This window comes from Humulus lupulus, chromosome 3 (assembly GCF_963169125.1).
Source record: "Humulus lupulus chromosome 3, drHumLupu1.1, whole genome shotgun sequence".
NCBI lineage: Eukaryota > Viridiplantae > Streptophyta > Magnoliopsida > Rosales > Cannabaceae > Humulus > Humulus lupulus.
The window spans coordinates 7,122,836-7,149,880 of record NC_084795.1 but is presented as its reverse complement, the minus strand read 5'-3'; the positions used below and the strand labels follow the sequence as shown (position 1 = coordinate 7,149,880).

Here is a 27,045-nt window from a genome sequence, read left to right as displayed (position 1 = left end):
TGGAGCGTGTGCATGATGATGCTCGGGCTGATTCCTATCATGTCCTCATGCGACCATGCGAATACGTCTAGGTTCTTTTGCAGAAACGTAGTCAGCTCCGCCTTTCTTATATCGCAGAGGTTCTTTCCGAGCTTAACCGTCCGCGATGGGTTTTGTTTATCGATGCTCACCTCCTCGAGCTCCTCAATAGCTTGTAGCTCGGACCTGTCCTTGCCTACATGGGGGTCAATATCCTCACTCATGGAGGGCTTTTCGTCTTCGGAAATCTGAGGTTTTTCAATCTCAGGAGCCGCCTTGGGTCCTTGAGATTCCTCTTCATCCTGAACGGCCATCGTCACCTGCCCGGGTTTAGATTTTCCCTTCATGGAAATGCTGTAGCATTCCCTGGCAGCGAGCTGATCGCCCTTGATAGTACAGATCCCTGTTGAAGTAGGGAACTTCATGGTGAGGTGCCGGATGGAAGTGATAGCCTCGAAGGCTATGAGCGTAGGTCGGCCCAAAATGGCATTGTAGGCAGCGGAGCAGTCAATGACCACGAATTCAAGTAGTTTGGACACTGTCCGGGACTCCTCTCCTAGGGTGATCACCAGCTCGATTGTTCCTATTGCTGCTGATCCTTCTCCTGAAAAACCATACAGCATCATCGAGGTTGCCTTAAGCTCGGCAACAGTCAGACCCATTTTTTCTAAGGTGGATCGGAACAGGAGGTTCACCGAGCTCCCATTGTCCACCAATACTCTCCTTACTTTCCGGTTGGCGAGCTGGACTGCTACGACCAAGGGATCGTTATGAGGGAATTGGACATGGCCTGCGTCTTCCTCCGTGAAAGTTATCGGTTGTTTCTCTAGTCGTTGCTGTTTTGATTGACGCTGTTCCGGGACGAACTCCGCTCCGTTGTGGGCCTTTAATTCATTCACATACCTCTTCTGGGCGCCCCTACTCGTGCCGGCCATGTGTGGTCCTCCAGAGATGGTGGATATCTCTCCCTCGACCACGGGGGGAAGGACGTCCTGATCTGCCTGACGCCCGATCTGACTGGCTGGGACCTCCGGAACGGGTCGACTTGCCAGGACCCGGTTCCGCGAGTACTGCGCCAATGGTCCTGCTCGGATGAGAGTCTCGATTTCATCTTTGAGGTGCCTGCAGTCGTCGGTATTGTGCCCGACGTCGTTATGAAAACGGTAGAACTTCGAATCGTCTCTCCTTCCCTTAGGGTGCTTCAATGGCTCCGGCCTCTTCCAGGGGACCCGAGTAGCGTTGGCAGGAAAATATTTTCCCTGGTCTGGGTGAGCTCGGCATAGGTTGTGAACACTGGCTTGAACTTATCCACAGACTTATTCTTCTTCTGGCCGTGCTGGTTGTTTTCACTATGTCCTTTTCTTTTGCTACCAACGGGCTGGTTATTCTGCGCGACGTCGGGAGTCGCCACCACGATCTCCGTCTCCGTCCCAGCGGTCTTCTCGGGGACTTGGCTGGTCCCCGCGGCCGAAGCTTCAGCTTCTTCCAAGTTTATCCACTCTTGGGCTCTGTTAAGGAATTCGCCAACCGAGCTGACTCCCCTCCTTTGAATATCTTTCCACAGGTCTCCGCCGACTAGGATCCCGGTCCTCATGGCCATTAGTTTGGAACTATCGTCAGCATCCCTTGCTCGAGCAGCGACATTTGCAAATCTGCTCAAGTAGGCTTTCAACGTCTCACCGGGCTTCTGCCTCACGTTAGCTAAAGAGTCGGCCTGGACCCGAGCAGCCTGAGAGGCGCGAAATGCCCTCTTGAAGTCCGCCGAGAAGGTCTTCCAGGAGCTGATTGACTGCCTTTTACTCTGCTTGAACCACTGCCTGGCAGGTCCAATCAGGGTGGAGGGAAAGATCAAGCAACGCAGCTCCGGGCCGATGTTATGGGCCATCATTAGGGTGTTGAACATCCCTAAGTGGTCAGACGGGTCTCCATCCCCGTTGAACTTTGACAAGTGGGGCATACGAAAACCAGAAGGGTATGCCGTTGCTGCTATATTGGGGGCGAAGAGTTCCATCTCGTCCCCTGAATCATATTCGTCTTTTTCTTTTTCCGATAGGAGCTTCTTCATCAGCTCCTCCATCTGAGTTAGGCGCTCTAGGGTTTTGTCCTGAGATCTTGGGTTATTCCGGGGCTGTTCAACAGCTCCGGTCCCGTTGTACATATTAGGTGGGTTGTTGCCACTCCTATCTTGAGATAGGTTATTTGGGACATTTCCACCGTTACGTACTTCGGATCGGACCCCCACTGAACGGGCCTGGCTACCATCCCTAACTCGATCCTCTCTGTGAGAATTGAGGCGATCTCGAAGGTCGCCTCCCTGGGTAGTATGGTGACTTTGTGCCGAACTTAGTCGCTGGCGCAGGTCTCCTCCCGAGAGATCACTCCGTCCACTACCGGTCTAGTGACTCCTGCTGGACAGGCTCAGGGTGCGTCTTTGGCGTCTATGACCTGATCCTTCCTCCGACACCCTGCCGCGCCAGGAGGGTCCAGCTGACGGCGGGCCCCTCCTGCTATTCCCTTAGACGGATCGGACGGGCTGAGGAGACGGATATCTGATGGGAGAAGGAGGATGCCTGACCGGGGAGGCGATCCTAGTGCTGTCTGGACGGACTAAATTTGGTGGGGGCCTCTCGGCCCTGCCAGCTTGCTGGTCCCGCGCTGGGCGAGCTGGACGAGGAACTGGATGTCCTTCGGGGACGGCCCGACGTCTCTGGCCCTCCTCGGCCCCTCCTCGGGAATGTCCCTGATCTCTTCTGGGTGCTCTCGAGGGAGGCTGAGAACTAGGGGTCGACGTCCTAACCGAACGGCTGTACTGCTGCTGTCCGGTCCGAGGCATTTCCCTGAGGTTTGCCTCCTGATGGTGTGATGAAGGGGTGGAGTTGGCTGCAGGAAGTCTACCCGAACGGCTATGCCTGGACCGATTACTCCGGCGAGACTTAGGAGCCTCGCCTTGCCTCTCTCCAACGTTACCGTTGGTTGTGAGAGGGGGTAGTCGGCTCAGAATATCTTGGATTTGCTGACCAGCTGCTGCTAACTGGCTCCTTAGCTGAACATTCTCCATCTCCACCGCAGAATAATAACATGGATTCGGATTAGGCGGCCGGGGCGCTGAACTACCAGTGTCGTCTTGGCCCGCCGGCTGCTTTTCCAGCCTTTGCTGGACTTCAGGAGCTTGCTCATCAGGGATGGTAACCTGGTGGGCCTCCTGCCCATCATGCTGTTCTGTCTCGTTACCATGCCTGGATCGAGTGGTCACCATAGTTGGATGTTTGCGGTAGTACTAATCGAACTTGCTCTCAATGAAAGCACCAAACTGTTGACGCGGTTCTTCGGCAACAGGTAATTACGAGAATAAGAGAAAGAGATTAGCACTCAAGGTAGAACCGTCACAGATATGAAATCTTATATAATGAACTAGGTGACTCAATACACGTTTTTAAGTGGTTCAAAGGTTAAAATAATTCTACTCCACTAGTCAATATTATTCATCCTCTCTGGGTATTTGGTTTACAAAGTATATAGTCCTCCAAAGACTATTTTTTCCAACCCCTATCAACTCCCAGGGTCTCCAGATTTATAGGAGAAGGCACCTGGAAGTTGGTAGGGAGGTCATCCCGTGACCTTACCATTTGTCATATCCACTCTGTGGCATTCATGATTAATTCCTAAACCTGACACATATGTGTGGTCTAATCAGCATGGAAGGATTAGCTGAACATATATAATTTATGTTTCACTTAAGGGTTCACACCATTTTGAACTTTGTATTTTAGCCGATTACCCGTTTGGACCCTTTATTTTTTTAAAATTAACTCGTGGACCTTGTGTTTACTCGTTTAGATAATTTATTGTTAAAAATTGACATTTGGATCTCGTATTTTGTCAACAGGTTATAAATAAAAATAGATAAATTATTTATTTATTTATTATATATAGATTACTCATAATATATAGATATAGATTAACATAATAGAGTGTCTATGTTTTTTTCAAACTAACTATATATCACCACACCATATGATCCTTTATATATATATATTAAAAAAATATCTTAATTAAATATTTAAAAAAATAAAGTTTAAATAATTAATAATAAAAATGAATAAAAAAATTAGATTAAAGGAGAAAATAGAAAAAATAATTTGGAGTAATTTTAGAGTACCACATCATCTCCTTGAAACTCTCCTTTATATATATATATAGATATATAGATTGTTTAGATATTTTAGAAAATAGAAAATGAATAAAAAAATTAGATTAAATGAGAAAATAGAAAGAGTGATTTGAAGAGATTTTAGAGTGCCACATAATATCTTTGAAGCTCTCCTTTATATATATACTAGATAGATGCAAGCAACGTGCAATATGCACGTTTGCTTAGTTTTATTTATAAAATTTATTAACTATTTTTATGAAATTTATATTAATGTCATATAAATTTCAAATAAATATCTTATTTTAATTAAATAATTTATTTATTTTTGTTTGAGTTTATGTTTGTTCTAGTTTTTGAATTTGAGAGTTATAACAAAAGATTATATATTATATGCTTAATGTAATATTAAATATTATACGTGAATTTTAAATTTAAGTTTATTGCTAGTTTAAAAAAAAAAATTATTACTTATTCACAGTAGATTATATTATATGTTTCATATGATATTATTCTAATAAGTGAGTTTAAGTTTAATTAAATTTTATTTAAGTTATAAAACATATGATTTTATTAATTTTAAATAATTATCATTGTAAAATATCTAAAAAATATCATATTTTAATTTGTTTAATTATTTATTAGTTTTAAATAATTATCATTGTAAAATATATCAAAAATATCATATTTTATGTGATTTAAGTTTAAGTGTTTACAAACTACCGTTAAATATAAGAATATTCTGTTAAGTATAAGAATATTCTATTAAAGTTAACATTAAAAATAAAATAAAAAACCGTTAAAACCAAGAATTTCTGTTATTTACACACTTATTATATAGAAGAGATATAGATTTGAATTTAGGGTACTTAATATGTACGATTTCAAAATACATAATAACAAATATATATAATTTCAAAATACAAAATACTAAATAAACATTATTATAATGACAAGATACCAAAATAATAATTTACAAAGAAAGTATTGTACCAAATGTATTAAATATACAATAATTTTCAAAAATTAGTTTGAGATATTATGATTTAAAAAATGTTAATTGAAAATTAAAGTGATGTGCTTTTGGAATTTAAAAAAAATGAAAGTGTCAGATCGCAAATTTCTAGTCATTTTATTAACTCTTTAATTAAAAATAAAGAATTATACAGCTGATCATCTAAGTCATAAAACAATCTAACCAACCAAATAAATCTTGCAGCAAAAAAATAAAAATAAATAATAACTTCTCTCTTTTTCCTTCCATAAAAAAAAATTATAAATATCTTAATTGGTAAAGACTTAAAAAAGAATATCGAGGAAAACGGACACCGCAGTCTAATAATGTCCTATTCTCCTTAAATTATATGAAAATTTAATAAACAGAAAAGGAAACGAGAGGTCTGTAATTACTTTAAAATTTATATTTTCCCCTAAAAAAGCTGGTATTAGTTGCCACATTTATTAAATAAGTTTGTATTTGAATATCAAAATCTATTTTAATGAAATTAAAATCGAATCTGTTTAAATTAGAAAATATCAATTACAATTTTTATTTTTCTTTTTCAAATTAAATTGATTTTTTTCAGGGGAGGAAAGGTAATAAACAAGAGACAAAATAATAAATTCATTAAATGCAAATACAAAGGCCTGGTGAGCCAGAATCTTAATCAGTGGCAATTTCGTAAATATAAACTAACGTTGACTCCAATTACGGCACAAAGAAAAATTCGACAGTGACCGTACGTTTCCGAGTCGCGTTTCTGCACCACAATACCCCGAAGAGGCGGCAGAACAAAAAAAAAAAAAAAGAAAATCTAAACACCACGCGTCCCCACACACGTGAAATAGTTGCCAGAGTTTATCCGTACATCGATTAGTGGAGCGTCCACAACACGCGCGACTGTTCGAGTGGGATAAGAAAAATCACAAGCGGCGCAACAAATCTGTGAGTGGGAAGCATACATGGCATGCATGACATGGGTAGATAAGATGGTCATGCACCATGGATGGGCATGACTCATGCCAGCTGTTCAGTACTTTATTGCTCTTACTATTTTTTAGAAAGTTAATTTATTTTTTCTTTAACGTTTTATTTTACAAAAATACATAAAAAAATATTTTTAGTTACCTTCCTATTAAATTTTTTAATGCCCATTTTTGACCGCTTCGGGAATGGTGTATTGCCTTGATAATGTGGCTCAAGAACATTGGCTTAGCAGCTCAAGCAGAGCACAGACTAAGAAAAAAATATATATTACAGTTTTTTTTTAATGAATAATAATAAATAAAAATAAAATTTTATTGTTATTAAATGGGGTTTTTTTTTCACTATTTTTCATCTCTTTTAATGAACCTGGTGGTCTATGTCACTGTTCTGCAGAATCGATAAAAACAATTTCGAGTGTTGGTCATCTTTTAAGAAAGAGAAAATCGTAGCCATAGATTCCTAATCCCTTCTCACTCAGCTCTCTCTCTCTCTCTCTGATCTATCTCCTTCGTAAAAAAAACCCTTTGAGGGGGTTTGAGAGGGTTTTTGGGTTTTTTGTTTCGCAAGTACTCTGCTCTTCTACTGCTGTGTTCGTCCTCATGAGGGTTTTTGCTTTGTGTTAGGAAAAACAAGAAGGGGTTTTTCTTCTTCTTCTGGTCTTGGTTCTTTCGTGGAGGAAGAAACTGAGAGTGAAAGGTGGTTGAGTTGTGGATTTATGTCGGCTGATTCCGTATTTGATTTGGTAGTGATTGGGGCTCCTTTGAAGAAGCTCTGTCTCGCTGTTATTTTTTGCTGCATGATTTTGATTGGGTTCTTACAGAGACTGGTGAACTTTGTTTCGATGCGTTTGAGACCAAGGAGGTATTTGTTTTTTTTCTTGATGATTATCTTATATACCGTTTCGTTCCTTGTTTGAGCTGTTTTAGTCTTTTGATGTTTGTTGTCTTAATCCTAAATCTGTTTTTTTTTTCTTCTTTTGGTACAGGACTTGGTCTGCTAAAGGGTGTTCTTCAGTAGAGTGTTTCGGAACTTTTTTCTTAAAACAATTTTCTACAATTTTCTTGTTCTTAAGAGGGGGTTTCACTTGATCTTGAGTTTTTGGTTTTTTTTGTTTTATATATTTTTTTAGAGAGTTAGAACACCTGATTTTTCCGAAGATGCCAGAGCCTCGGAAGCAGTCGTCGAAATCCATGAGAAAAATTCGTGTAATCTGTTCAGATCCTTACGCTACGGACTCATCTTCAAGCGAAGATGAAGGGTTCAGTCGAAAAGCTTCAAAAAAATGCAAGCGAATCGTTCGAGAGATCCAAGTTCCTCTCTTCCCTAAACCCACTAAAACCCTCGAATCTGAAAGCTCAGTTCAAGACAGTAACTATGGTGTTGGTGGAAAAACCCTCAACCCCAAGAGAAGGGTTTTGGCTAAAACCACCTCTGGGACTAAAAAACCTTCGTCTTCTCCATACAGGGGTGTTCGCCAGAGGAAATGGGGCAAATGGGCAGCTGAAATCAGAGACCCTTTTAAAGGTGCTCGTCTCTGGTTGGGAACATACAACACACCTGAAGAGGCTTCCAAGGCCTACGAAGCTAAGAGGCTCGAGTTCGAAGCCATGGCCGCTACTACGGCTCCCACCGTGAAATTCAACAGCTCATCTTCTTCGGCCTCTGTTTCGGCTTCGGCCTCAGCTTCAGCCGTTGTATCTGCTTCTTCAGAGGACTCTGAAAGTGTCGTGTCTCACAATTCGCCGTCATCTGTCCTAGAATTGGAGACTTCGGTCTCTGATTCCAAGCCTGATGCCTGTACTGATACGACTGGGAAAAATCCTAATATATCTGAAGACGAAACTCCTGACTTGGGATTCATGGATGAGGTTCTGGCTTCTTTTCCTCCGTTCGAGCAAGACATGAGCTTTGGACCCGAGCTTGATACCCTTTTCTTAGACGACATTGATGATCTTCTTAATGGTTTCAACAACATAGACGACATTCAGATTTTCGGAGTAGATGACAAAGATTCCAGTAATCTCCCTGATTGTGATTTTGATGATCTTGGGAAAGATGACATTTCATTCTGGATGGAAGGAGCTCTCAATATACCTTGCTTATAAAGCCCTTTCGTTTTTGTTCTTATCAAGTTAAATATAAGTTTTGTTTACTTTTGTTTATTCAGGAGCTGTAAAAGTAGAGTTCTTGAGCGAGTGTTTATGTGAGTGAGCTTTTGTTTTAGTTGTTAATGGCGGAGTTAGTAGATTGTGAGGAATGAGTCCCAACAATCATGTAATCCTTCTGGAAAAAAAAAGAGTGCCTCTTGGGTTTTCCTGTGCTATAAGAGCCGTCCAAGGGGTCACTCTTAACATCTTCATCAATGGGTCTCAGAGTTTTTGCTCATTTCCTCAAATCTCTTTATCGTAATTAAATGAAGATAATAGTTACTTTATCATTATAAGTCTTCTTTCATTTTAGTCTTGTAATTTTCATTCAAATGATAGGCTATTTCTGTCTAAAAATATAAATCTTTTGGGTCACAATCATCCTTAGTTCTGCTGTAGTGTGTCGTTTCAACGAGGTTTAAAGCGTGTTATTTATTTTTAACTTTTTTTCTTATTTGCATTGGGGACTGAAAATAACATTTTCCTAATCCTTGATTCTTCAATAGGGTCAGTGATTGACACTGATAAGGATAATAGACATTTGGTTCTTCAGAGCAGTGTAGACTCTATATAGAGGAAGAACAAGTCTAAAATGGTGAACTCTTGGTGCTTTTGTATTTATTTTATTTTTCCCAAAAGAAGGCCCCTATGGCTACATTGGGGTATTGTGGGGCCCAAAAAGCTCGACTTAACTTTTTTGCCAAGCAAAACACATCTTCAACAAGAGGTAAAAATTGAAAGATATTATCCATCTCTTTTAGCTAAGAAAAAAAAAGAATTATTATTATTATTATTATGTTTGGTTAGGTCGTTTTTGAGCTAGCTGTCTAGCAATATCTCTCGGCTCTTTCGTAAACTTTTGGTTCTCCGCCCACAAAAGGCTCAATTAATGGGAGTCCGTGACCTATGGCGCGAGCGTTTGGTGACACAGCTCCTATGTGTGTGTGTGTGCGCGCGCGCGTTTGGGGCTTGGCTGGCTCTACTGCTAGTCTCTTTTAGGCATGCGCATGCGCCAAGTGTTCATAGATAATTGAAAATGAGAGCTTTTTTGGAGAAAAAAAAATTGAGTGTTTTGATTGAGTCTATGATTTCTAAGATGGAATAATTTGAGAAGCACTAAGTTTTAGCACATTTGCAATTTTTTATTGGTTAAGAAGTGAGTTTTCTTTTTTCATTTTGGTTAATGGTGTAAAAGCCAAAAGGTCATGTAGATCTAAGAGTGTGATTTAGCTAATTGGGATGTTTAGTGCTAAAAAATAAAATATTAGATTGGTGGGGCCAGAGTTTTATGGAAAGGAGAAAATTTACATGATACTCTGTAGCAAAACAGACATTATAAATAAAAATGTAGTATTCAATTCATGGCATTTAGTACGTTCACGTGGATATTGGATTTTTAATGGAATATGGGTTTTGAAAAAAAAAAAAAAATTCAATTGAATAATAAAAAAATTAGAATGATCTGATAATTTGTACTTCTTCGTGTACTAATTTAATAAGATTTTGTGAAATTACTTACATATACACAAAATCTCTTTTGTTTCACTCACTCCACTTGGTGCCATTAACAGACCAGGTTTTGAATCAGAATCATTTTCTGTTTTTGAAACCTTATAAAACTTTGACTGAACTGCTTTCTGTTTTCGAAAGTCATGGAGTATTATTTAGCTTAGTTTGTTTATATATAAAATTTGAAATTTTTGAAAAATTATTACAACTATTTTTTTTATAGAGCTATAAATTTGGAACAACACACGACTCAAACTGAGTTTGATTAGTTCACATTAAATTTACTATTGACTCGGTTAATTAGTTTATTTTAATGAAAATATACCTTTTGTAAATTATTATTAATCAATTTCCTATCAATACGGTAAAAAAACATAAAACCGTTAAGATATTATTTAAAAAAATTATACAGTATTTTGTTTTAAATTAATGTATAATAATACAGAAATTCAAACATAACGGAAAGTGTGTACTTATATTATTATCACAATCGAATTTTACAATAAAATAAAAAAGTAAATATATGTATTTGTTTTTTTACAAAAAGAATCTATTTCTCTTTAAAAAGTTACTATCATTCATACTATTACTTTGAGAATCTCTATCGGAATATTGGATTTTCCCATTAAAATTGTTTTTAATATATATATATATTTTAAATCTTAAAAAATAATAATTAATTATGTACATTAGTTTTAATTCTTCAAAGATTCATTCAAAGTCATCAACATAATACATATTTATGTATATGCATTAACAAATACTCAATTAAGTTTTTTTTTTCTTGAGAAATTCTAAATTTTTATCAATTATTTATATATAATTAATATATATATATTTGTATAATACATTACTTAAGAGTTAAGGCAATAAAATTTCCTCATTTAGAGAGGACTAATGCGGTATAACTATAACATCCCCAAATTGGCAACAACCCATCTATAGACGAAAAAAACTAAATTAGATAATTTTTTATTTATTAAATAGCATTTATGATAGTGCCAGCGACATTCCTGGATTACCTTCCCCATAATTTCTAACTCTTAAATTTGCAAAATAATCGGTCAATATTAGCCATTAATGAAATTTTCTTTTTTTTAAAAAAAAAAAATCAAAATTGTAAAAGTTGAACACTTAAATAAATAAATAAATAAAATCAGAATATCAAATTTTTATTCACTCCATAATCAGTGTTTCATGGTTAAAAGCTTATTATTCAATTATGGAAAACTAACAATCCAAGGCGAACTCGAACCTAACCCCGTGATATATATATATATATACTAGATATGCAATCCGATAGAATTTATTAATTATTTTTATTAAATTTAAATAAATATCTTATTTTAATTAAATAATTTATTTATTTTTATTTAAATTTATGTTTGTTCTAGTTTTTTAATTTGAGAGTAATAATAAGAGATTATATATTATATGTTTAATGTAATATTAAATATTATAAGTGGATTTTGAATTTAAGTTTTTTGCTAGTTTTTCTAAAAAAAAAATAATTTGTTGCTAATTGACAGTAGAATATATTATAGGTTTAATATGATATTATTCTAATAAGTGAGTTTAAGATTAATTAAAATTTATTTAAATTATAAAACATATGATTTTATTATTTTTAAATAATTATCATTGTAAAATATCTCGAAAATATCATATTTTAATTTGCTTAATTATTTATTATTTTTAAATAATTATCACTGTAAATATCTCAAAAATATCATATTTTAATTTGTTTATTTATTTATTATTTTTAAATAATTATTATTGTAAAATATATCAAAAATATCCTATTTTAATTTTTTAAGTGTTTACAAAATACTATTAAATATAAGAATATTTTGTTAAATATAAAAATATTCTGTTAAAGTTAACATTAAAAAAATAAAAACTGTTAAAAACAAGAATTTCCGTTATCTAGACACTTATTATATAGAAGATATATTGATATTTCCTTAAATTGCCTCAAACCCACTCCTATATTTTACATCATTTAACTGTGTGTGAACAGTGTCATGGCATATATGTTGTACACTATTCACACGGCAAAAAACTTTTTTTTCTTATTTTAATATATATATATCATATTTCTTTTTTAAAAAATAAATATATTTATATCCTGTATATATAAACATATGGGTATTATTTGTATCTATATTTTATGTTGAGATTTTTTTAAATTATAAATACACATGTAACTTAATTTTCTAAATAAAATTTCAAATATTTCATAATTAATTTTTGATATAATTTATTTTAATTTGTGTATGAAAATTCTTACTCTACACTATAAGAAAATAAAATTAACATTGAAATTGATTAAATAAACAAAAGATAATTAAAATATTACAAATTTACATTCTAATATTAAAATCAAACACACCAAACATATTACAAAAAACAACGTACAACATATATATATTTATATAGAACACAAGGATGCTCACATTGCACTTCGAAATGCATTAATTGAACACTTGTGGGATGAATATACTATTGAAAAATTAGTTTAATTTAATTAATATTTCAAGGGTGTGTTATGTTTTAGAGTTAATTGAATGTATTTTATTTTAGTAGTGTAATATTTAAATAGGAAAATGTAATGTGTTATTATAATTTCTCAAGTTTTAATATTTGTGAAATAAGTTTCATGTAATTAATAATAGCATTTTTACTTAATGGATTAATTAAATAAATAAATGATAAAGTAATATAATAATAAAAAGAATATTCTATTTTATTAAAAAATAATATAATAATAAAGAATATACTTTTTGGTGTAATTTTTGGTGTTGTGGTTGGAATGGAAAAAAATATATGGTATTAAGATTCTTTAGTTTTGGTATTGGTACAACACCATATATGATGTTATGGGTTGGAGATGCCCTAAAGCAAATTCGAACGTTTAAAAAATACAAAACAACATCGAGATGAGATGGAAAGTTTGAGGTGAAATGTGAATATAGGGTAAAGAGACCTCAGACTTGCGAGTGAGATTTATTCAAAATGTGTAATTTTTAGGGATATTTACAATTATATACATATAACATAAAATAATTACAAAAATCACCTACAAAATTTTATTTACAAAAATAACTTGCCACATCATCAAAAAATACCGGATTCTAAAAATAATATACCTGAATTTAAAACATTCCCGAAATCCCAGATTTCCTGTTTTCCTGGTTTTTCAAAAGAAATCTTTGATCACTTAAAATTGTGATAAGTTACCAATTGATTACTTTTTCATAAAAAAAAGTTTACTTTTAGAGCATATTATTTCATCTACATTTTGATTACCTCTAAAACTTATTTGTTGAAACTTTTCTATCTTAAAATAAAGATTAGCCATTTTTAGGTTATATTATGGTGTCTTATTATTTAATGTACTTTTATACTACTGATTAATTATTTTTTAGAAACTATATAGCTTATTATTAAAAGTTACTTTTAGTATACTATGTAGTAACTTTTTTAATAAAACATTTTAATTCACTTTTTAGTCACTAATATAATTTACATGAGAATAATAGTGATTTTTTTATTAATTAAACAAAAAAAACTTAAAAGTTTCTTTCGAATTATAATAATTGTAAAGATTGTGACTTCTTTCCTTAACTAATCAAAAAATTACTCATAATGACAGCTCACAGTAGTTTGCAATTTTCAGTTGCAACTACGTTTTCTCCAGTCGCATCTGCGTGAACACCAGTAGTTCATAATAGAATAACAGATTGTTGTTAGTTAATGTTAGTTTCTGTTTGACGCTTTAGTTCTTGTATCTCGACCCTATATATAGTTTTAGGTCTGATCAACCTAGGGTAATTCAATTTTTGAGAGTTTTAGCTGAGAGCAAGAACTATATTGTAATACTCAAGTGTGAGAGTGTTTCAAGAGAAGTTGGATGAGTGTTGTTGTAATCTTGAGAGCTTGGAGGGTGTAATCTTTTTATGATATAGTGGATTTGACTTAGGCATTGCTACCTAGTCTTGGATGTAGGATCAACTACACTAGTTGTATCTGAACCAAGTATTCTTGGTGTTCTTTCTTTTGTGTTTTACTTTTGATTACTCTGTGTATGTTTAATTGTCTAATACTTGTTCTTCTTGTTGCTATTATTTTTGCACTGTTTTGACTGTATTGTGCAGGTCCTAATCCCCAACAACTGATACCAGAGGCAGGTTAAAGTGGCTGCATTCACCATCTTCAATTGTGATTTCTCCAAGAAAGATCAAGAAATTCGTAGTACTTCTGCAATTGAGAACATGTTGGCTGGCGAGGATCAATTCTCTTCAATTTGTCGACTTCCAAGTTTGAGGTGGAGAAATTTGATGGCAAGAATGATTTCAGTCTATGGCGTGCAAAGATGATGGGTCATGTGGGTAATCTTGGATATGAAGAAGCCCTACAAGAAGAAAGTAAGATGGCTAAGTTGGAAAACAAGGCAGAGGTGCTGAAAAAGGCAAAGAACACAATCATTCTGAGTTTGAATGATCAAGTTCAAAGAAGAAACAACTCATGATATGTGGAAGAAGTTAGAACAGTTGTACATGACCAAGGCATTACTAAATCGAATCTATCTCAAACAAAAATTATATGGATTCAAGATGGAGGAATCCAAGCGAACAATTTTTCTATTGAACTCACTCTCGAAGGCCTATGATAATCTGATGGACACTTTGAAGTATGGTAAAGATACATTGTCACTGCAAGAAGTGATTGATGCTGCATACTCAAGGAAATTAGATCTGAAAGCTAATGTTAAAGTGTCAAGCTAATGGTAAATGTGAGAGGAAGACCCGAAAGAAAAGATGCAACAACCATAATAATGGAAAGAGCAGAGGGAGATCAAGATCCAAGTCAAAACCAAGGAGAACCTGCTGAATTTGTAAACAAGAAGGTCACTTCAGACGAAACTGTCCACAGAGAAGAAATGAAGGACAAAAGCAAGACAACATAGATGAAGCTCATGTCACAAATGGATCTATGGATGTTGATGTTCTGACTGTGTTAATCAGTAATCCTAAGGATGAATGGGTTATGGATTCTGGTTGTACATTTCACATGTCACCAAGAAAAGATTGGTTCTTTGATCTAAAAGAAGAAAGTACAGAGCAAGTGTTGATAGGAAATAACAACACATGCATAATTCAAGGAATTGGTTCTATCAATATCAAATTGAGAGATGGCACCATAAATGTACTTTCTAATGTTAGATTTATACCTAAACTAAAAAAGAATTTGCTGTCTCTTGCTGTTTTAGATTCCAAAGGCTATAGCTACAAAGCTGAAGGTCGAGTCTTGAGAGTCCAAATGTACAATGGTGTTTATGAGAGGTGAGCTAAGAGAAGGACTTTACATACTGCTAGGAGAGACTATAAGTGGATTTGCTGGAGTTTCAACTGGGTTTGCTGGAAATTCAACTAAATAACCTATACCACATAATTATGGCACAAACGACTTGGGCACGAGAGTCACAAGGGAATGGTAGAACTTGGTAAGCAAGGTTTCTTGAACTCTAAATATATTTTAGACTTACAGTTTTGTGACACTTGTGCTGTAGGAAAAGCTCACAGGTTGAAATTTGCAAGTTCAGCTCATAACACCAAATGAATATTGGAATACATTCATTCAGATTCATGAGGTTCATCCCAAGTTCCATTATCTTTAGGTAAAGCTCAATATTTCCTTTCTATTATTGATGACTATTCTAGGAAAGTGTGGATCTATTTTCTTAGAACTAAGGATGATGCTTTTGGAAGGTTTAGACTTTAGATAATGGAAAATTATGGTAGAAAATCAAACCATGAAGAAAGTTAAGAAACTTAGAATTGACAATGGTTTGGAATTCTATAATGTTGAGCTTGATTCTTATTGCACTGAAAATCGCATTATTAGGCACTATACGGTTAGGAACACCCCATAGCAAAATGGTCTTACTGAGAGAATGAACAGAACAATCATGAATAAGGTTAGATGCATGCTAGCTGATTCAGGTTTGCCAAAAACATTTTGGACAGAGGCAGTAGCTACTTTTTTCCTCAACCAATCAAAAGATTACTCATAATGATAGCTCACAGCAGTATGCAGTTTTTAGTTGCAACTACGTTTCCTCAAGTCGCATCTGTGTGGACTCCAGTAGTTCATAACAAAATAACAATTGTTGTTAATTACTGTTAATTTCTGTTTGGCTCTTTAGTTCTTTTATCTCGACCCTATATATAGTTTTAGGCCTGATCAACCTAGGGTAATTCAATTTCTGAGAGTTTTAGCTAAGAGCAAGAACTGTATTGTAATATTTAAGTGTGAGAGTGTTTCAAGAGAAGTTGGATGAGTGTTGTTGTAATCTTGAGAGCTTGGAGGGTGTAATCTTTTTATGATATAGTAGATTTGACCTAGGTATTGCTACTTAGCCTTGGAAGTAGGATCAACTACACTAGTTGTATCCGAACCAAGTATTCTTGGTGTCCTTTCTTTTGTGTTTTACTTTTGATTACTTTGTGTTTCTTTAATTGTCTATTACTTGTTCTTCTTTGTTGCTGTTATTTGTGCACTGTTTTGACTGTGTTGTGCAGGTGTTAATCCCCAACAATAATAAATACACATTTTGGTCTTCTATTATTAATTTTTGTCTAATCAAATTAAAAAGCAATTACATAGTTACTTTTTAAATACAATACATAAATTGCTTATTACAATATTATTGAAGACACCTTTTCATTTTTTTATAAACAAAGTTGAAAAGAAACTTAATAGTAACTTAAAATTTATTTTTCAAACACAACACAAAAACAACCAATCCACAATATTTTATCAGACGACGTCAAGAAACCGCCGACATCCAATGAGTGGCTGAGTTTCGTTCATTATTTTTTTTCTTTAGAATTCATATATATAGTTTAAAATTTCAAATAAATCATCTTATTAGAAATCAACGTCATAGGTAAAATCATCAATAAAAAATATTAAAATTTTTTACTTAGAAATTATAATATTTGATGAGAATATTTATGTCGGTTTACTAAAAAAAATAGTTCTTAATTAGAAAAATGATAAATTATATTACATACTTAGAAAGTGCTATATAATTAATATTTGATGAGAATATTTATGCCAATTTATTAAAATAATATATTTGGTTTTAAATAATTAATTGAGAAATGTGAGAAGAGAAAAAAATGATAATGCCAATAGCCTTTATTTAAAGAAAAATTCATAAAAATACCTACGATTTAAAAAAATTATAAAAAATTACAAAAATATGGAGTGACATAATCGTAAATATGAAGTTTTCTTTTTAAAGAAAACAAAATTTGTAACAATACATTTTTTTTGTAACTAAAGTTAACAAATTTATAACTAAAATTTACAAATTTATAACTATATGTTACAATTTTGTAAACAACATTTACAGACAAAATAGAAAATTGTAACACACATTTACAAACTGATATGCATATTTTTTGTAATTTTTATAAAATTTCATATTTTTCAATTTTTAAAAAATTTTTATAGTAGTATGTGTAATTTTTCCTTATTTAGAAGGAGATGGATATAATTTTTTAGTGATTAATTTACAATCCATTATTCCATTTAATTAGCCTACGAAACGAAAATCTCCATTATTATTTTTTGTATTAAAAAAGTTTCTTAATTAATATATTATCATTTGGTGCCCCATAAAACTGAATTTCTGAGAAAGAGACAATTGAATAATGCATGCTTGCTGATCCCTCCTCAGAGAATCTTTGGCAATTTCTAAAACGAAACGGTGAGCTTTTGGCCTCAGCTCAGCTCAGCTCAGACAGTCACTCACCTAACCAAAGTGGTATGAGTCAATGAACTTTATTAATTTTTGGCCTAAAGTCATTAAAGTCTAATTAATTAGTCTTATTGTGGTCTGACTTTTTGTTCATTGGTCGGCTTTCTTTGTCAGTTTGGTTGATTACAAATTAAAAAATAATAACAGAAAATCTTTTTATAATATTCTTATTGTTATTATTAGATTTTATACTTAATCATAGATGTGGACTTGTATTAATTACGTAAAGAAATGTATATATTATAAGGTAATTTTGTGCTCATTATGTAAATATCCTCATAATAATAATAATAATAAGGCCAATACAAAGAATCCTTTGACTGATACAGGGCATTGTTTTTGCCAGGGCTGCGGAAATAAATAATTAAGTTAACAGTGTCTTGGCACGTTCTTATGTTTACATATAAAAAAAAATGTTTATACTTTTTTTTAGATCTTTCGTTTTTTTTCATTATCTGTTTGGATCTTGTATTTTGATAAATTATTTTTTGAATCCTGTATTTTGTAAAATGATTAAAATAGAACCCTAAACCTAATTTTGGTCACTGTTTTCTCAATTAAAATCACAAATAATTTACTAAACTAACAATTCAGAACAAAAATAAAATTATTCTGCTTAAAAACGGTGTTGTTATATTCAATATTTTCTTCATCAAAATTGAGTTTAAGGTTCTATTTTAACCATTTTACAAAACATAGGGTCCAAAAAGTAATTTGTCAAAACACATGGTTAAAACAGGTAATGAGATAAAACACAATGTCCAAAAAAATATAAACCCTAAAAAAAATTATTTTAATAAATTATATTTGAAAAAAATACTATTTTGATCCATGCAGTCTTTTTTTTTTAAATACACCATCTGTTGACCCTGAATTTGGTCAACTGACACGGAGTCAGAATATGCTTGATATGAATGAATGTGTTGAGAAGAATGTAATGACAAAAAGTAATAAGAACACGATATTTTTATAGTGGTTCGGCTCCAGGATCTGGTAATAACCTACGTCCACTTAGACTGTTATTGATATAAGAATCAAATGAGTGATCAAAGAACAAGGGTTCAATGAGTTTCACTAACCTCTGAAGAACAATACAATATTACAAGGAGAATTACTCTAATCTCAAATAATTCAAAAGTCAAAAGTCCCTTCCTTGAGCTACCTTTTTCTATTTATAGGCTCAAGAAGGATTACAAAAGATTGTTACAGATATTCTTTCCTGAATAATCGGATACTCAGGAGATTGTGTGAGTTAAATTCAGGATTTACAAAGATCTTCAGAGTAATGTTACTTTGTATGCGGAACCATCGACCAGACTGGTCGCAGGTAAGACTGGGCTGCTTACTACTTCTAATGCGTCCTCTGGTCGATACCCTAGCAGAGCTCTTCCAGGTGTTAGCCACGTGTCCAGGGATCACTTGCCACGTCATCAATGCTAATTTTTTGGATAACACCATCAGTCTTTGTATTTTATGTATCGTGTTTTACATAATAGATAAAAAATAGTACATACAATTGATTTTGTTCAATATTTTTAATTACAAGATCAATTATTTTGTTATTAGTAGTGTGATGAGTTCCGAGAAGTGAAGAAGATGGTCAAAAGCTGAGAATGAAATATTACATTTAAAAATATGTTGACCAAAATTAGATCTAGATACTATTTTGATCTATTTTGTAAAACATAAAGTATGAATTATCATTTAACAAAACGCAGAAGCCAATCACGTGTTCGAAAAAAATACAGTGGTTAAATTGATACTTTTTAATTTATAAATGTAGACATGGCTTAGATTTGTTTTCTTTAAATAAATTAATGAATGAATAAATTATTAGTTTAGAAGATCTCACTTTAAAAAGTTATATAGAAAAGATTTTAGCTTCTGTACAAATTTCAACGGTGGTTGATTTAAGTATGATTAATCAAAGTGGAAGAGTAAGCACGTTTAATATTTTATAATTTTTATGCATAAAAAAAAAGAAAAGAAAAAGTTGATTTTAAGATTAAGAGATTGGGTTTTGGATGTGCAAAATATGAAGGTTCATAATCAATGAGAGGGTGATATAAATTATAAACTAATTGGCAAATAATTAATTCATTAATTGTGAATTAAAACCAAACAAATGAATGTCTCTTCGCTTTGCTTTAATTAAAAAAAATGTGTAAGATGTAACGGTACAAGGCAATAAAAGGTCATGCAGATTATTCATATATAATAAAGTATTTATTCATTTATTTTGTATTAATATATTTAGTGACAAGAGATGGGAGTTCAGATTTTGTCACTCTTTAATGTGTAAAAATTCTTAATTAAAAAAAAGAGAAAAAATTCTACTAAAAAAGAAAAGAAAGGCATGGAAAGTGTCGAAGACAGCTGTATTTATGTGGAGAAATTTATTAAAGAACGGTACGAAGTGTTTGTTGGTCTCACACTAACTGTTTCGTAAAGACTTTTTAAACTATAAATAGTAAGGACAATTTTTGTATAAAGATTTCATTTTAAATTTTCTTGCTGAGATTCTTAGTGTTCTCGATTTTTGAACAATTTTCAGCATGAAATTTTTTTATGACCGTATAAATTATAGTTATTTAGAGTATTAGCGCAATTTTTAGAAAATTCCGAGTAGTTTACAGTATCGAAAACTAAGTTTAAACACGTTGCATGTGTGACTAGTTTTTTTTATGCACGTGAAAAACATGTTTGAACCTAGTTTTTGCTACTGTAAACTATTTAAAATTTTCTGAAAATCTGTAAGATGCTCTAAATAATTACAATATACACAGTCATAAAAAAATCGCACCGAAACTGTTCACGGATCGAGAACATAAAAGAACCCCACCGGTAAAGCTTAAAGTGAAGCCCCTATATGAGAAATTCCCTAAATAGTTATAGAGTAATGATATTTGCACTAAAATATTACATTAATCTATGTATTACTACTTTAAAAGAGAGTTTCATCTAAAATAAATGTTATTGCTGTCAGTTGAGGTAATATTTTGGTGCATAATGTTAATCCAAGTATCATTACACATAGTTATATCATAACTAATGAAATATCTCAAAACAAAATATACTACACCAAAATATTAGAGACCCCTTTTTTCTCTTGACTCATCTAGTTCATTTAAGATGGAACTTATTCGATTACACTAATTATCAACTTTGTTAAATTATTGCAATCAAGTATGCATGTACTACACTTATTTGTGATACTACTGTTATTAATTTCTAACCGTTAAAGATTATTGTAGACTCATCATTTATGTTTGTGTGACATGTAATTTGTTTGTTGGTCTATCAAGCTGAAGATCTTGCTCTGTTGGTGAGATTGAATTCATGTTACTGTGGTACTTCTAATTCAAACTATTTTTCTCAGACTCTCTTTCTCTAGTTTTGCCAATCAACAATAATTTTGATTTTCTAAACGAGTTGGATGTACACTTTTATGATATTAAAGTTTTATTGTCTAAATTTACAAGTATATCTTATTTAGTGTAAGTCGCAGTAATAAAAAAGCGGCACATGGATTACTAGTGTTGGGGCTTTTGGCTTGTTTACAGTTTCGGTCTTGTAGTGCTTAGCACTGTGTTTGTACAGCTTGTTTGTTCAATGAAGTTCCTTTTCTTCTTGATCAAAAAAAAAAAAAAGCGGCACATGGATTGGCCAAAACATACTCTTAGGAGGTGTTTTTTTATGCGGTATTGAGAGTTCGTAGGACTAAGAATGTGAAACCAATCCCGTCTTTGGTATGTTTTTTAGTAGAAGGTTTATGTTTGTGTGAGTCACATTTTTGGTTTATTTTTGGGGTAATCTCAAATTATTTAGTAGATATTTGGTACGAGAAGTTTAAAATAATCTAATAAATTAGAATATTAAAGAGAAGAATATGATTGTGTGGAAACTTGTAAACTGTGTTTGGTTGCATGTGCATGAGAATATTAAGTTAGATTCTGTCAATTGAACTACATTGTTTGGTTAAACATAACAGTCTTATACATTATTTTTAAAAAAATAATTTGAAATTAATAATATGTAGAATTCACTATATTATAGTTGATGAGAGTGTTTAGAATCCATATTTTTCAAAGGATTTAAGATTACGACCCTCTCATGGAGTAATCTCATCTCTATAGTAATAATTTTCCCGAGCTTAAAAAAAGAAAAATCTCATACCCAATGGGAGACCTGTAAATATGGGCCAGACTTTCTAGCACGGCACAAAATCGGCACGAGCACGACACGGCACGAAAAAATATGGGCCTGGACCAGGCACGACACGAATTGAAAATTAGCATGGCACGGCACGAAAGCACGACACAATAAAAAGCCCGATATTTTGACATTAATAATCATAATAAATTTTTATTTGTCAATTATTAATAAATTAAAATGATAATAGAAGTCTTATTTTTCTCAATATTTATATTTTTATAATTATATTAATTTATTTTAAGATTTGTGAGTTAATTTTTTTAGCAATTATTAGTAGGTATTAAAATTCTAATAATTATCTTTGATATAATTTTGTGTAAAATATTGTTAACAAGTATATAAAAATATCTAAAATTATAATTTAAACAAAGAAATGTATTTGGTTTGGTGGTAAGTCAATTGATGGTTAAAGTGGAGGTGGAGGGTTCAATTCTCCATCTTCATATTTTTTGGCAATAATAAAGTGGGCTTTAAAAGTAGGCCCAAGTTTGGGCCCGAATAAAAAAAGTGGGTCGGCACGACATGGCATGGGCTGTGCTGGACCTACTCCTTCAAAAATGGGTCGGCTCGGCACGAATTGAATATGGGCCCGGTCCGGCCCAAATTTTTCAGAGGCACGAAAATGTGGGCCGGCCCACATTTACATCTCTAATGGGAATATTGAAGATTAGCATTACTATGAAAATGTTACACTATACCAAACAACCCCTTAAATACTTGAGTTTGAGATTCCTTTAGTCTCAAACCCTATCAACTAAAGCCCACCAAGTAAACCCTTGCACCAAACACCCATTAGGATAGAAAATGAGCTTAGTTGCCCCCTTCCACCTATTTGTGATATTATATTTTTTCAATTTAATGGTGATATATCACCTCTTAAAAATGTTTCATCATTTTAAGTAATATTTTGATACATATAATGGGAACAACTATCTTTACTCTTCATATAATTATATTATTGTTAGAGAATATATATAGTCAATGGAAATATGGAAAAACAAAATACAACTCTATGCAAAAATACAATAGACAATGCGTTTGATTAAAGTAATGTTACAACTCAATTGTATAAAATACAAGTAAATAGAAAAATGTAAAAGAAGAAGATTACAAACTCAAAACAATAATAATACAAGTAAAATAAGAACAAAAGAGTGAAAACAACAATAATAATACAACTTTTTTGACCTTTGTCCAAAACTTTATTTTCCATATTCTCTAAGCACTAAGGGATTTTTCAAGAAAATAACTTTATATTATTATTAAACCTCTATGGTGTATTTTACAGCCAAGTTCTTTGTAGATAGAAAATAATGTATCTTACAAGTGAGCGTTAAATATGCTCCTATTTATAGAGTTTTGAGACACCCTTTGAATTTCAAATTCCACCAACCACGTGGCTGTTACCAATGTTTGATTTGATGTTAATGGAATTTAAAATAGAGCTTTGAGAGTTACTTGAGTGTTGAAAACATTCAAAATTGGAGAAAACTTAAATTGGAATAGACTGTCAGCACTCCAGGTCGCGGCCTGGGTTATGCTTGCCCGCGGCTGCTGGCTTCTGTCCCCCAGGCCGCGGCCTAGGATAATCAGCGGTCACAACCACAATGCATTTCACCTTCCCAATTTTCCATACTTTTCCAAAATGTCAAAAACTCATCCCCATTTGATTTAGTAACTTCCATATATATTACGAGAGTTAAAATCACATCTCCAACATCCATATCACTTATGACTTTGTGAAATTCAAACTCAAATTTATAACATACAATCTACACATTATTGAATAATATTTAGGAGTTACAAATTTGTAACTGATTTTGTAACTCCAAAAAGTGTTACATTTGGGCACACACATGTGTCCAATTTTGTAACTCTCAATAATATATTACAAGGTGTGACAAATCATATTTTGTCAAATTATTTAATTTAATATTATATTATTTAAAATAATAGAACAATTATGGTGTTTAATATCATTTAATAGGAGAAACATTTAGTCATATACTTTCCCTCAAAAAGAAAAAAAAAGTCTTAGTCAAATTATATGAATTAAGTAGGGTATTGTTTCTCAATTACATACATACGTTATCAAATTTCAATATTAATCATTAAGTCTTCAATCTCTTTATTGTCTAAAACTCTTAAAGTCTTTTTTATACAAACAAAAGTTGAATATTTTAAAGAAAAAAAAAGCTCCGAATTTATTAGCATCTGATTGTGCTGAGAAATATTTTTTTTTTAATTTCTCTGATTTATTCTATACAAAATTGACCTTTATTAATAATAAATATAATTACTAAAATTAAAACAATTATTTGATTAATAACGTCAAATACATTATATGGTATACCACTACAAAGACTGCAAACTATAACATATATAAAAGAAGATCAAGAATATCACACTGTTCCTCTGTGGGTCGATTGAGCATATTTTAAATATTTCCATGAAGCTTCGCATTCAAATTATTTATATATATATATATATATTTTTTAAATAAAGTACACTACTCAATTAAACATACTTGACTATACGTGATGCATGTAAATAAAAAAACATTACATTTGTATTATTATTATTTTTGGCAAATGCAATTGTATTATTATTTAATATTATGAAACAAGGGGCCGAGTAGGTACCTAAGACAAGTACATAATAGTTGCACTAATAACAGTATAGTTGCCAGTTTTCAAACTCATATAGACTAATAAAAACAAGATGATTTGAAAGTATAATTAGTCTATAAGCAAGAGGGAGGTTCTTGACGGCCTCTAGCAATTCCACGGGCATTAGAACACGAAGAAGTAGCAGCTCTATCTTGGCCATTATAAATCAGATCTATGTCTGTTAATTCGATTTTTTGGCAAGGTTTACTAGGGCTGCAATTCAGATTTACTGCAACTTTGTTTTTGGAAGTGCCGAAAATATTTTTTAACTTTACACCCGTTATTTGAACTTGGGATGAACAAGTTCACAAACAAAAACAACTTAATAATTATACTTTAAAAAAAACATATTATGTGATTTTGTGTTATAATTAGTATGTGTGATCAATATGTAGACATACATACGTACCTGAGTAACACAATTTCCAAATGGACAATATTGCTGGTCAATAATAATGGGATTATCGACATCTTTCATGCTGATATTCTCAAAGGTGACATTATAAACAATACTTGGAGGAGAAGGAGCCCAAGTTTTGATCCTCACTCCATTGTCATTGTCAGTACCAGTCAAGTTACAATTTTGTATGACCAAATTTTTAACATCACCTTCATTAGCATATTTTCCAAGGCTTCCGATGCTAATTCCATGGCCAGGACCACATGTCACGCCACTCACTTGTAGGTTCTCCGTCCCTGGACTGATCGAGACACAGTCGTCCCCAGTGGCTATCAAGGAGTCGAAGATCTTGATGCAGGTGGATGAACCAATGTGGATTCCATCAGTGTTGGGGCTTGTGACTGGAGCTGTTATTTGAATGTGTTCAATGGTTGTGCGAAGGCACCCGAAAACCTTCATGTTGAAGTTCTTGCTGTTGATTAATTTTATGTCGTGGATCCGTGAATCGTTCACAAAATCAAGCCCAATGGACTATATATACACAAAGGAAATTTTGTTAGAACTAGAAACACACATTTTCTACATATAAAATTATAACATAATATGTTTATTAGGTGGTTGAAAAACACCGCTATGCAATTTGGATAGAAATGTGTATGTACAACGATGCATACCGTATTTTTTTAATATATATATTTATATAATGGGATTTATTATATGTATTATAGTATATACTCACTCTCTCATCTATTATTATTATTATTAAGGGACAAAATAAACCATGGTGTCATGTGACAAGCATAGCTAGTAGATATAAATTTCATATAGAGATGAAAGATCGTATAAGACTTACAATGGGAAGTTGCACGCAATGTGGGTTAGTTTTGCAATCATTGTAGGGCCAAGCGGAAGGTCCTTGGCCATCAAAAGAGCCTCCTCCACTGATCTCCAAGTTAATAATGTTTCTAAAACTAATCCAACTTTCAGTACCAGCCCAAGCTTTTTTATCAGTTGGAGCCTTAAGGTTACCATTAATGGAGAAAAGGGTTTGGCCCTTGCATGGTCCGCTGAACACCATAGAGCTCGCATAGTATGTCCCTTTTGGGATCAAAACCACACCTCGTCCACTATATGAACAAGCTTGGTTCCATACATCAACAAAGGCCTAACAAAGATGAATATATATATATATAATATATGTAATTAAGAAGCTTTGTTCTAAGTTAATATACAACACTAAACATATTGAGCACAAGAAGAAGAAATTACCTTGCTGTTGTCTGTTTTTCCATCAGCAATAACACCAAAATTGATCACATTGAAAACTTTCTGATCGGATTGGACTTTGGTAATTACTACAAACAAAAGAATTAAGAATGCAAAGTGACCAGGTAATCTAGAAGCCATTTTATTTGGCTTTCAAAAAAAATTAAAAATGTTTTTTGACACCAACGTTTACACAATAATAATTGAGAACCAAATCGCTATGGCCTATTTCATGTAGAGTTTAAATCAAGTAAAAATATTTATCCAAATAAAGCCAATTCATTCTTCATGTTTTTTTTCAGTCATTATTCTATAAATATATATATGTGATTTTTTTTTTTGTTTGAACGTGATTCTCATCATTTCAGACAGAAAATAATCTTAACCCTCGAACGAATAATACAAGATTACATCAAGTTAATTACCACAAAAATGGAATGAATCACCTATAATATAAATAAGTTAATTAAGGAAGATTAACTTACTAATTTAAAATTGATTTTTTAATATACCCATATTATAATATTTATTAACCTAAATTACACATATTCAAAATTTATTTACTTATTTATTATACTTACTTATTTTTTAACATAGACTATTTCCTTATTTAATTGATTTGCTTTGGGTCCGTTTGGTAGAATTTTTGTTTTTGAATTTTTTAAACACAAAAATAGAAATATAATTTTATTTTTGTTTCTTTATTTTTAAAAAATAAATATATGTTTGGTAACTATTTTTGTTTTTTGTTTTTAAAAATAAAAAATAATAAATGCGTTTGATAACTTTTATTTTTATTTTTTGTTTAACAATATAAGGTGTTGATTTGAAGAAGAGAAGAAAAAAAAAAGGA

At 32.5% G+C, this 27,045-nt stretch overlaps 2 protein-coding genes across 2 annotated transcripts; one reads left to right on the top strand and one right to left on the bottom strand.

Moving 5' to 3' along the window:
- Window positions 1–6,532: 6,532 nt before the first annotated feature.
- Window positions 6,533–8,592, top strand: LOC133821960 (ethylene-responsive transcription factor ERF118-like). The gene is made up of 2 exons (XM_062254146.1): window positions 6,533–7,016; window positions 7,141–8,592. The coding sequence occupies exon 2, from the start codon at window positions 7,313–7,315 to the stop codon at window positions 8,258–8,260; it is 948 nt and encodes a 315-aa protein (XP_062110130.1). The 5' UTR covers window positions 6,533–7,016; window positions 7,141–7,312; the 3' UTR covers window positions 8,261–8,592.
- Window positions 8,593–24,472: 15,880 nt separating this feature from the next.
- Window positions 24,473–26,333, bottom strand: LOC133821766 (exopolygalacturonase-like). Its single transcript, XM_062253910.1, has 4 exons — window positions 26,196–26,333; window positions 25,780–26,091; window positions 24,936–25,457; window positions 24,473–24,499 (listed from the first exon to the last, which is right to left on the bottom strand). The coding sequence occupies exons 1-4, from the start codon at window positions 26,331–26,333 to the stop codon at window positions 24,473–24,475; spliced, it is 999 nt and encodes a 332-aa protein (XP_062109894.1).
- Window positions 26,334–27,045: the final 712 nt, after the last annotated feature.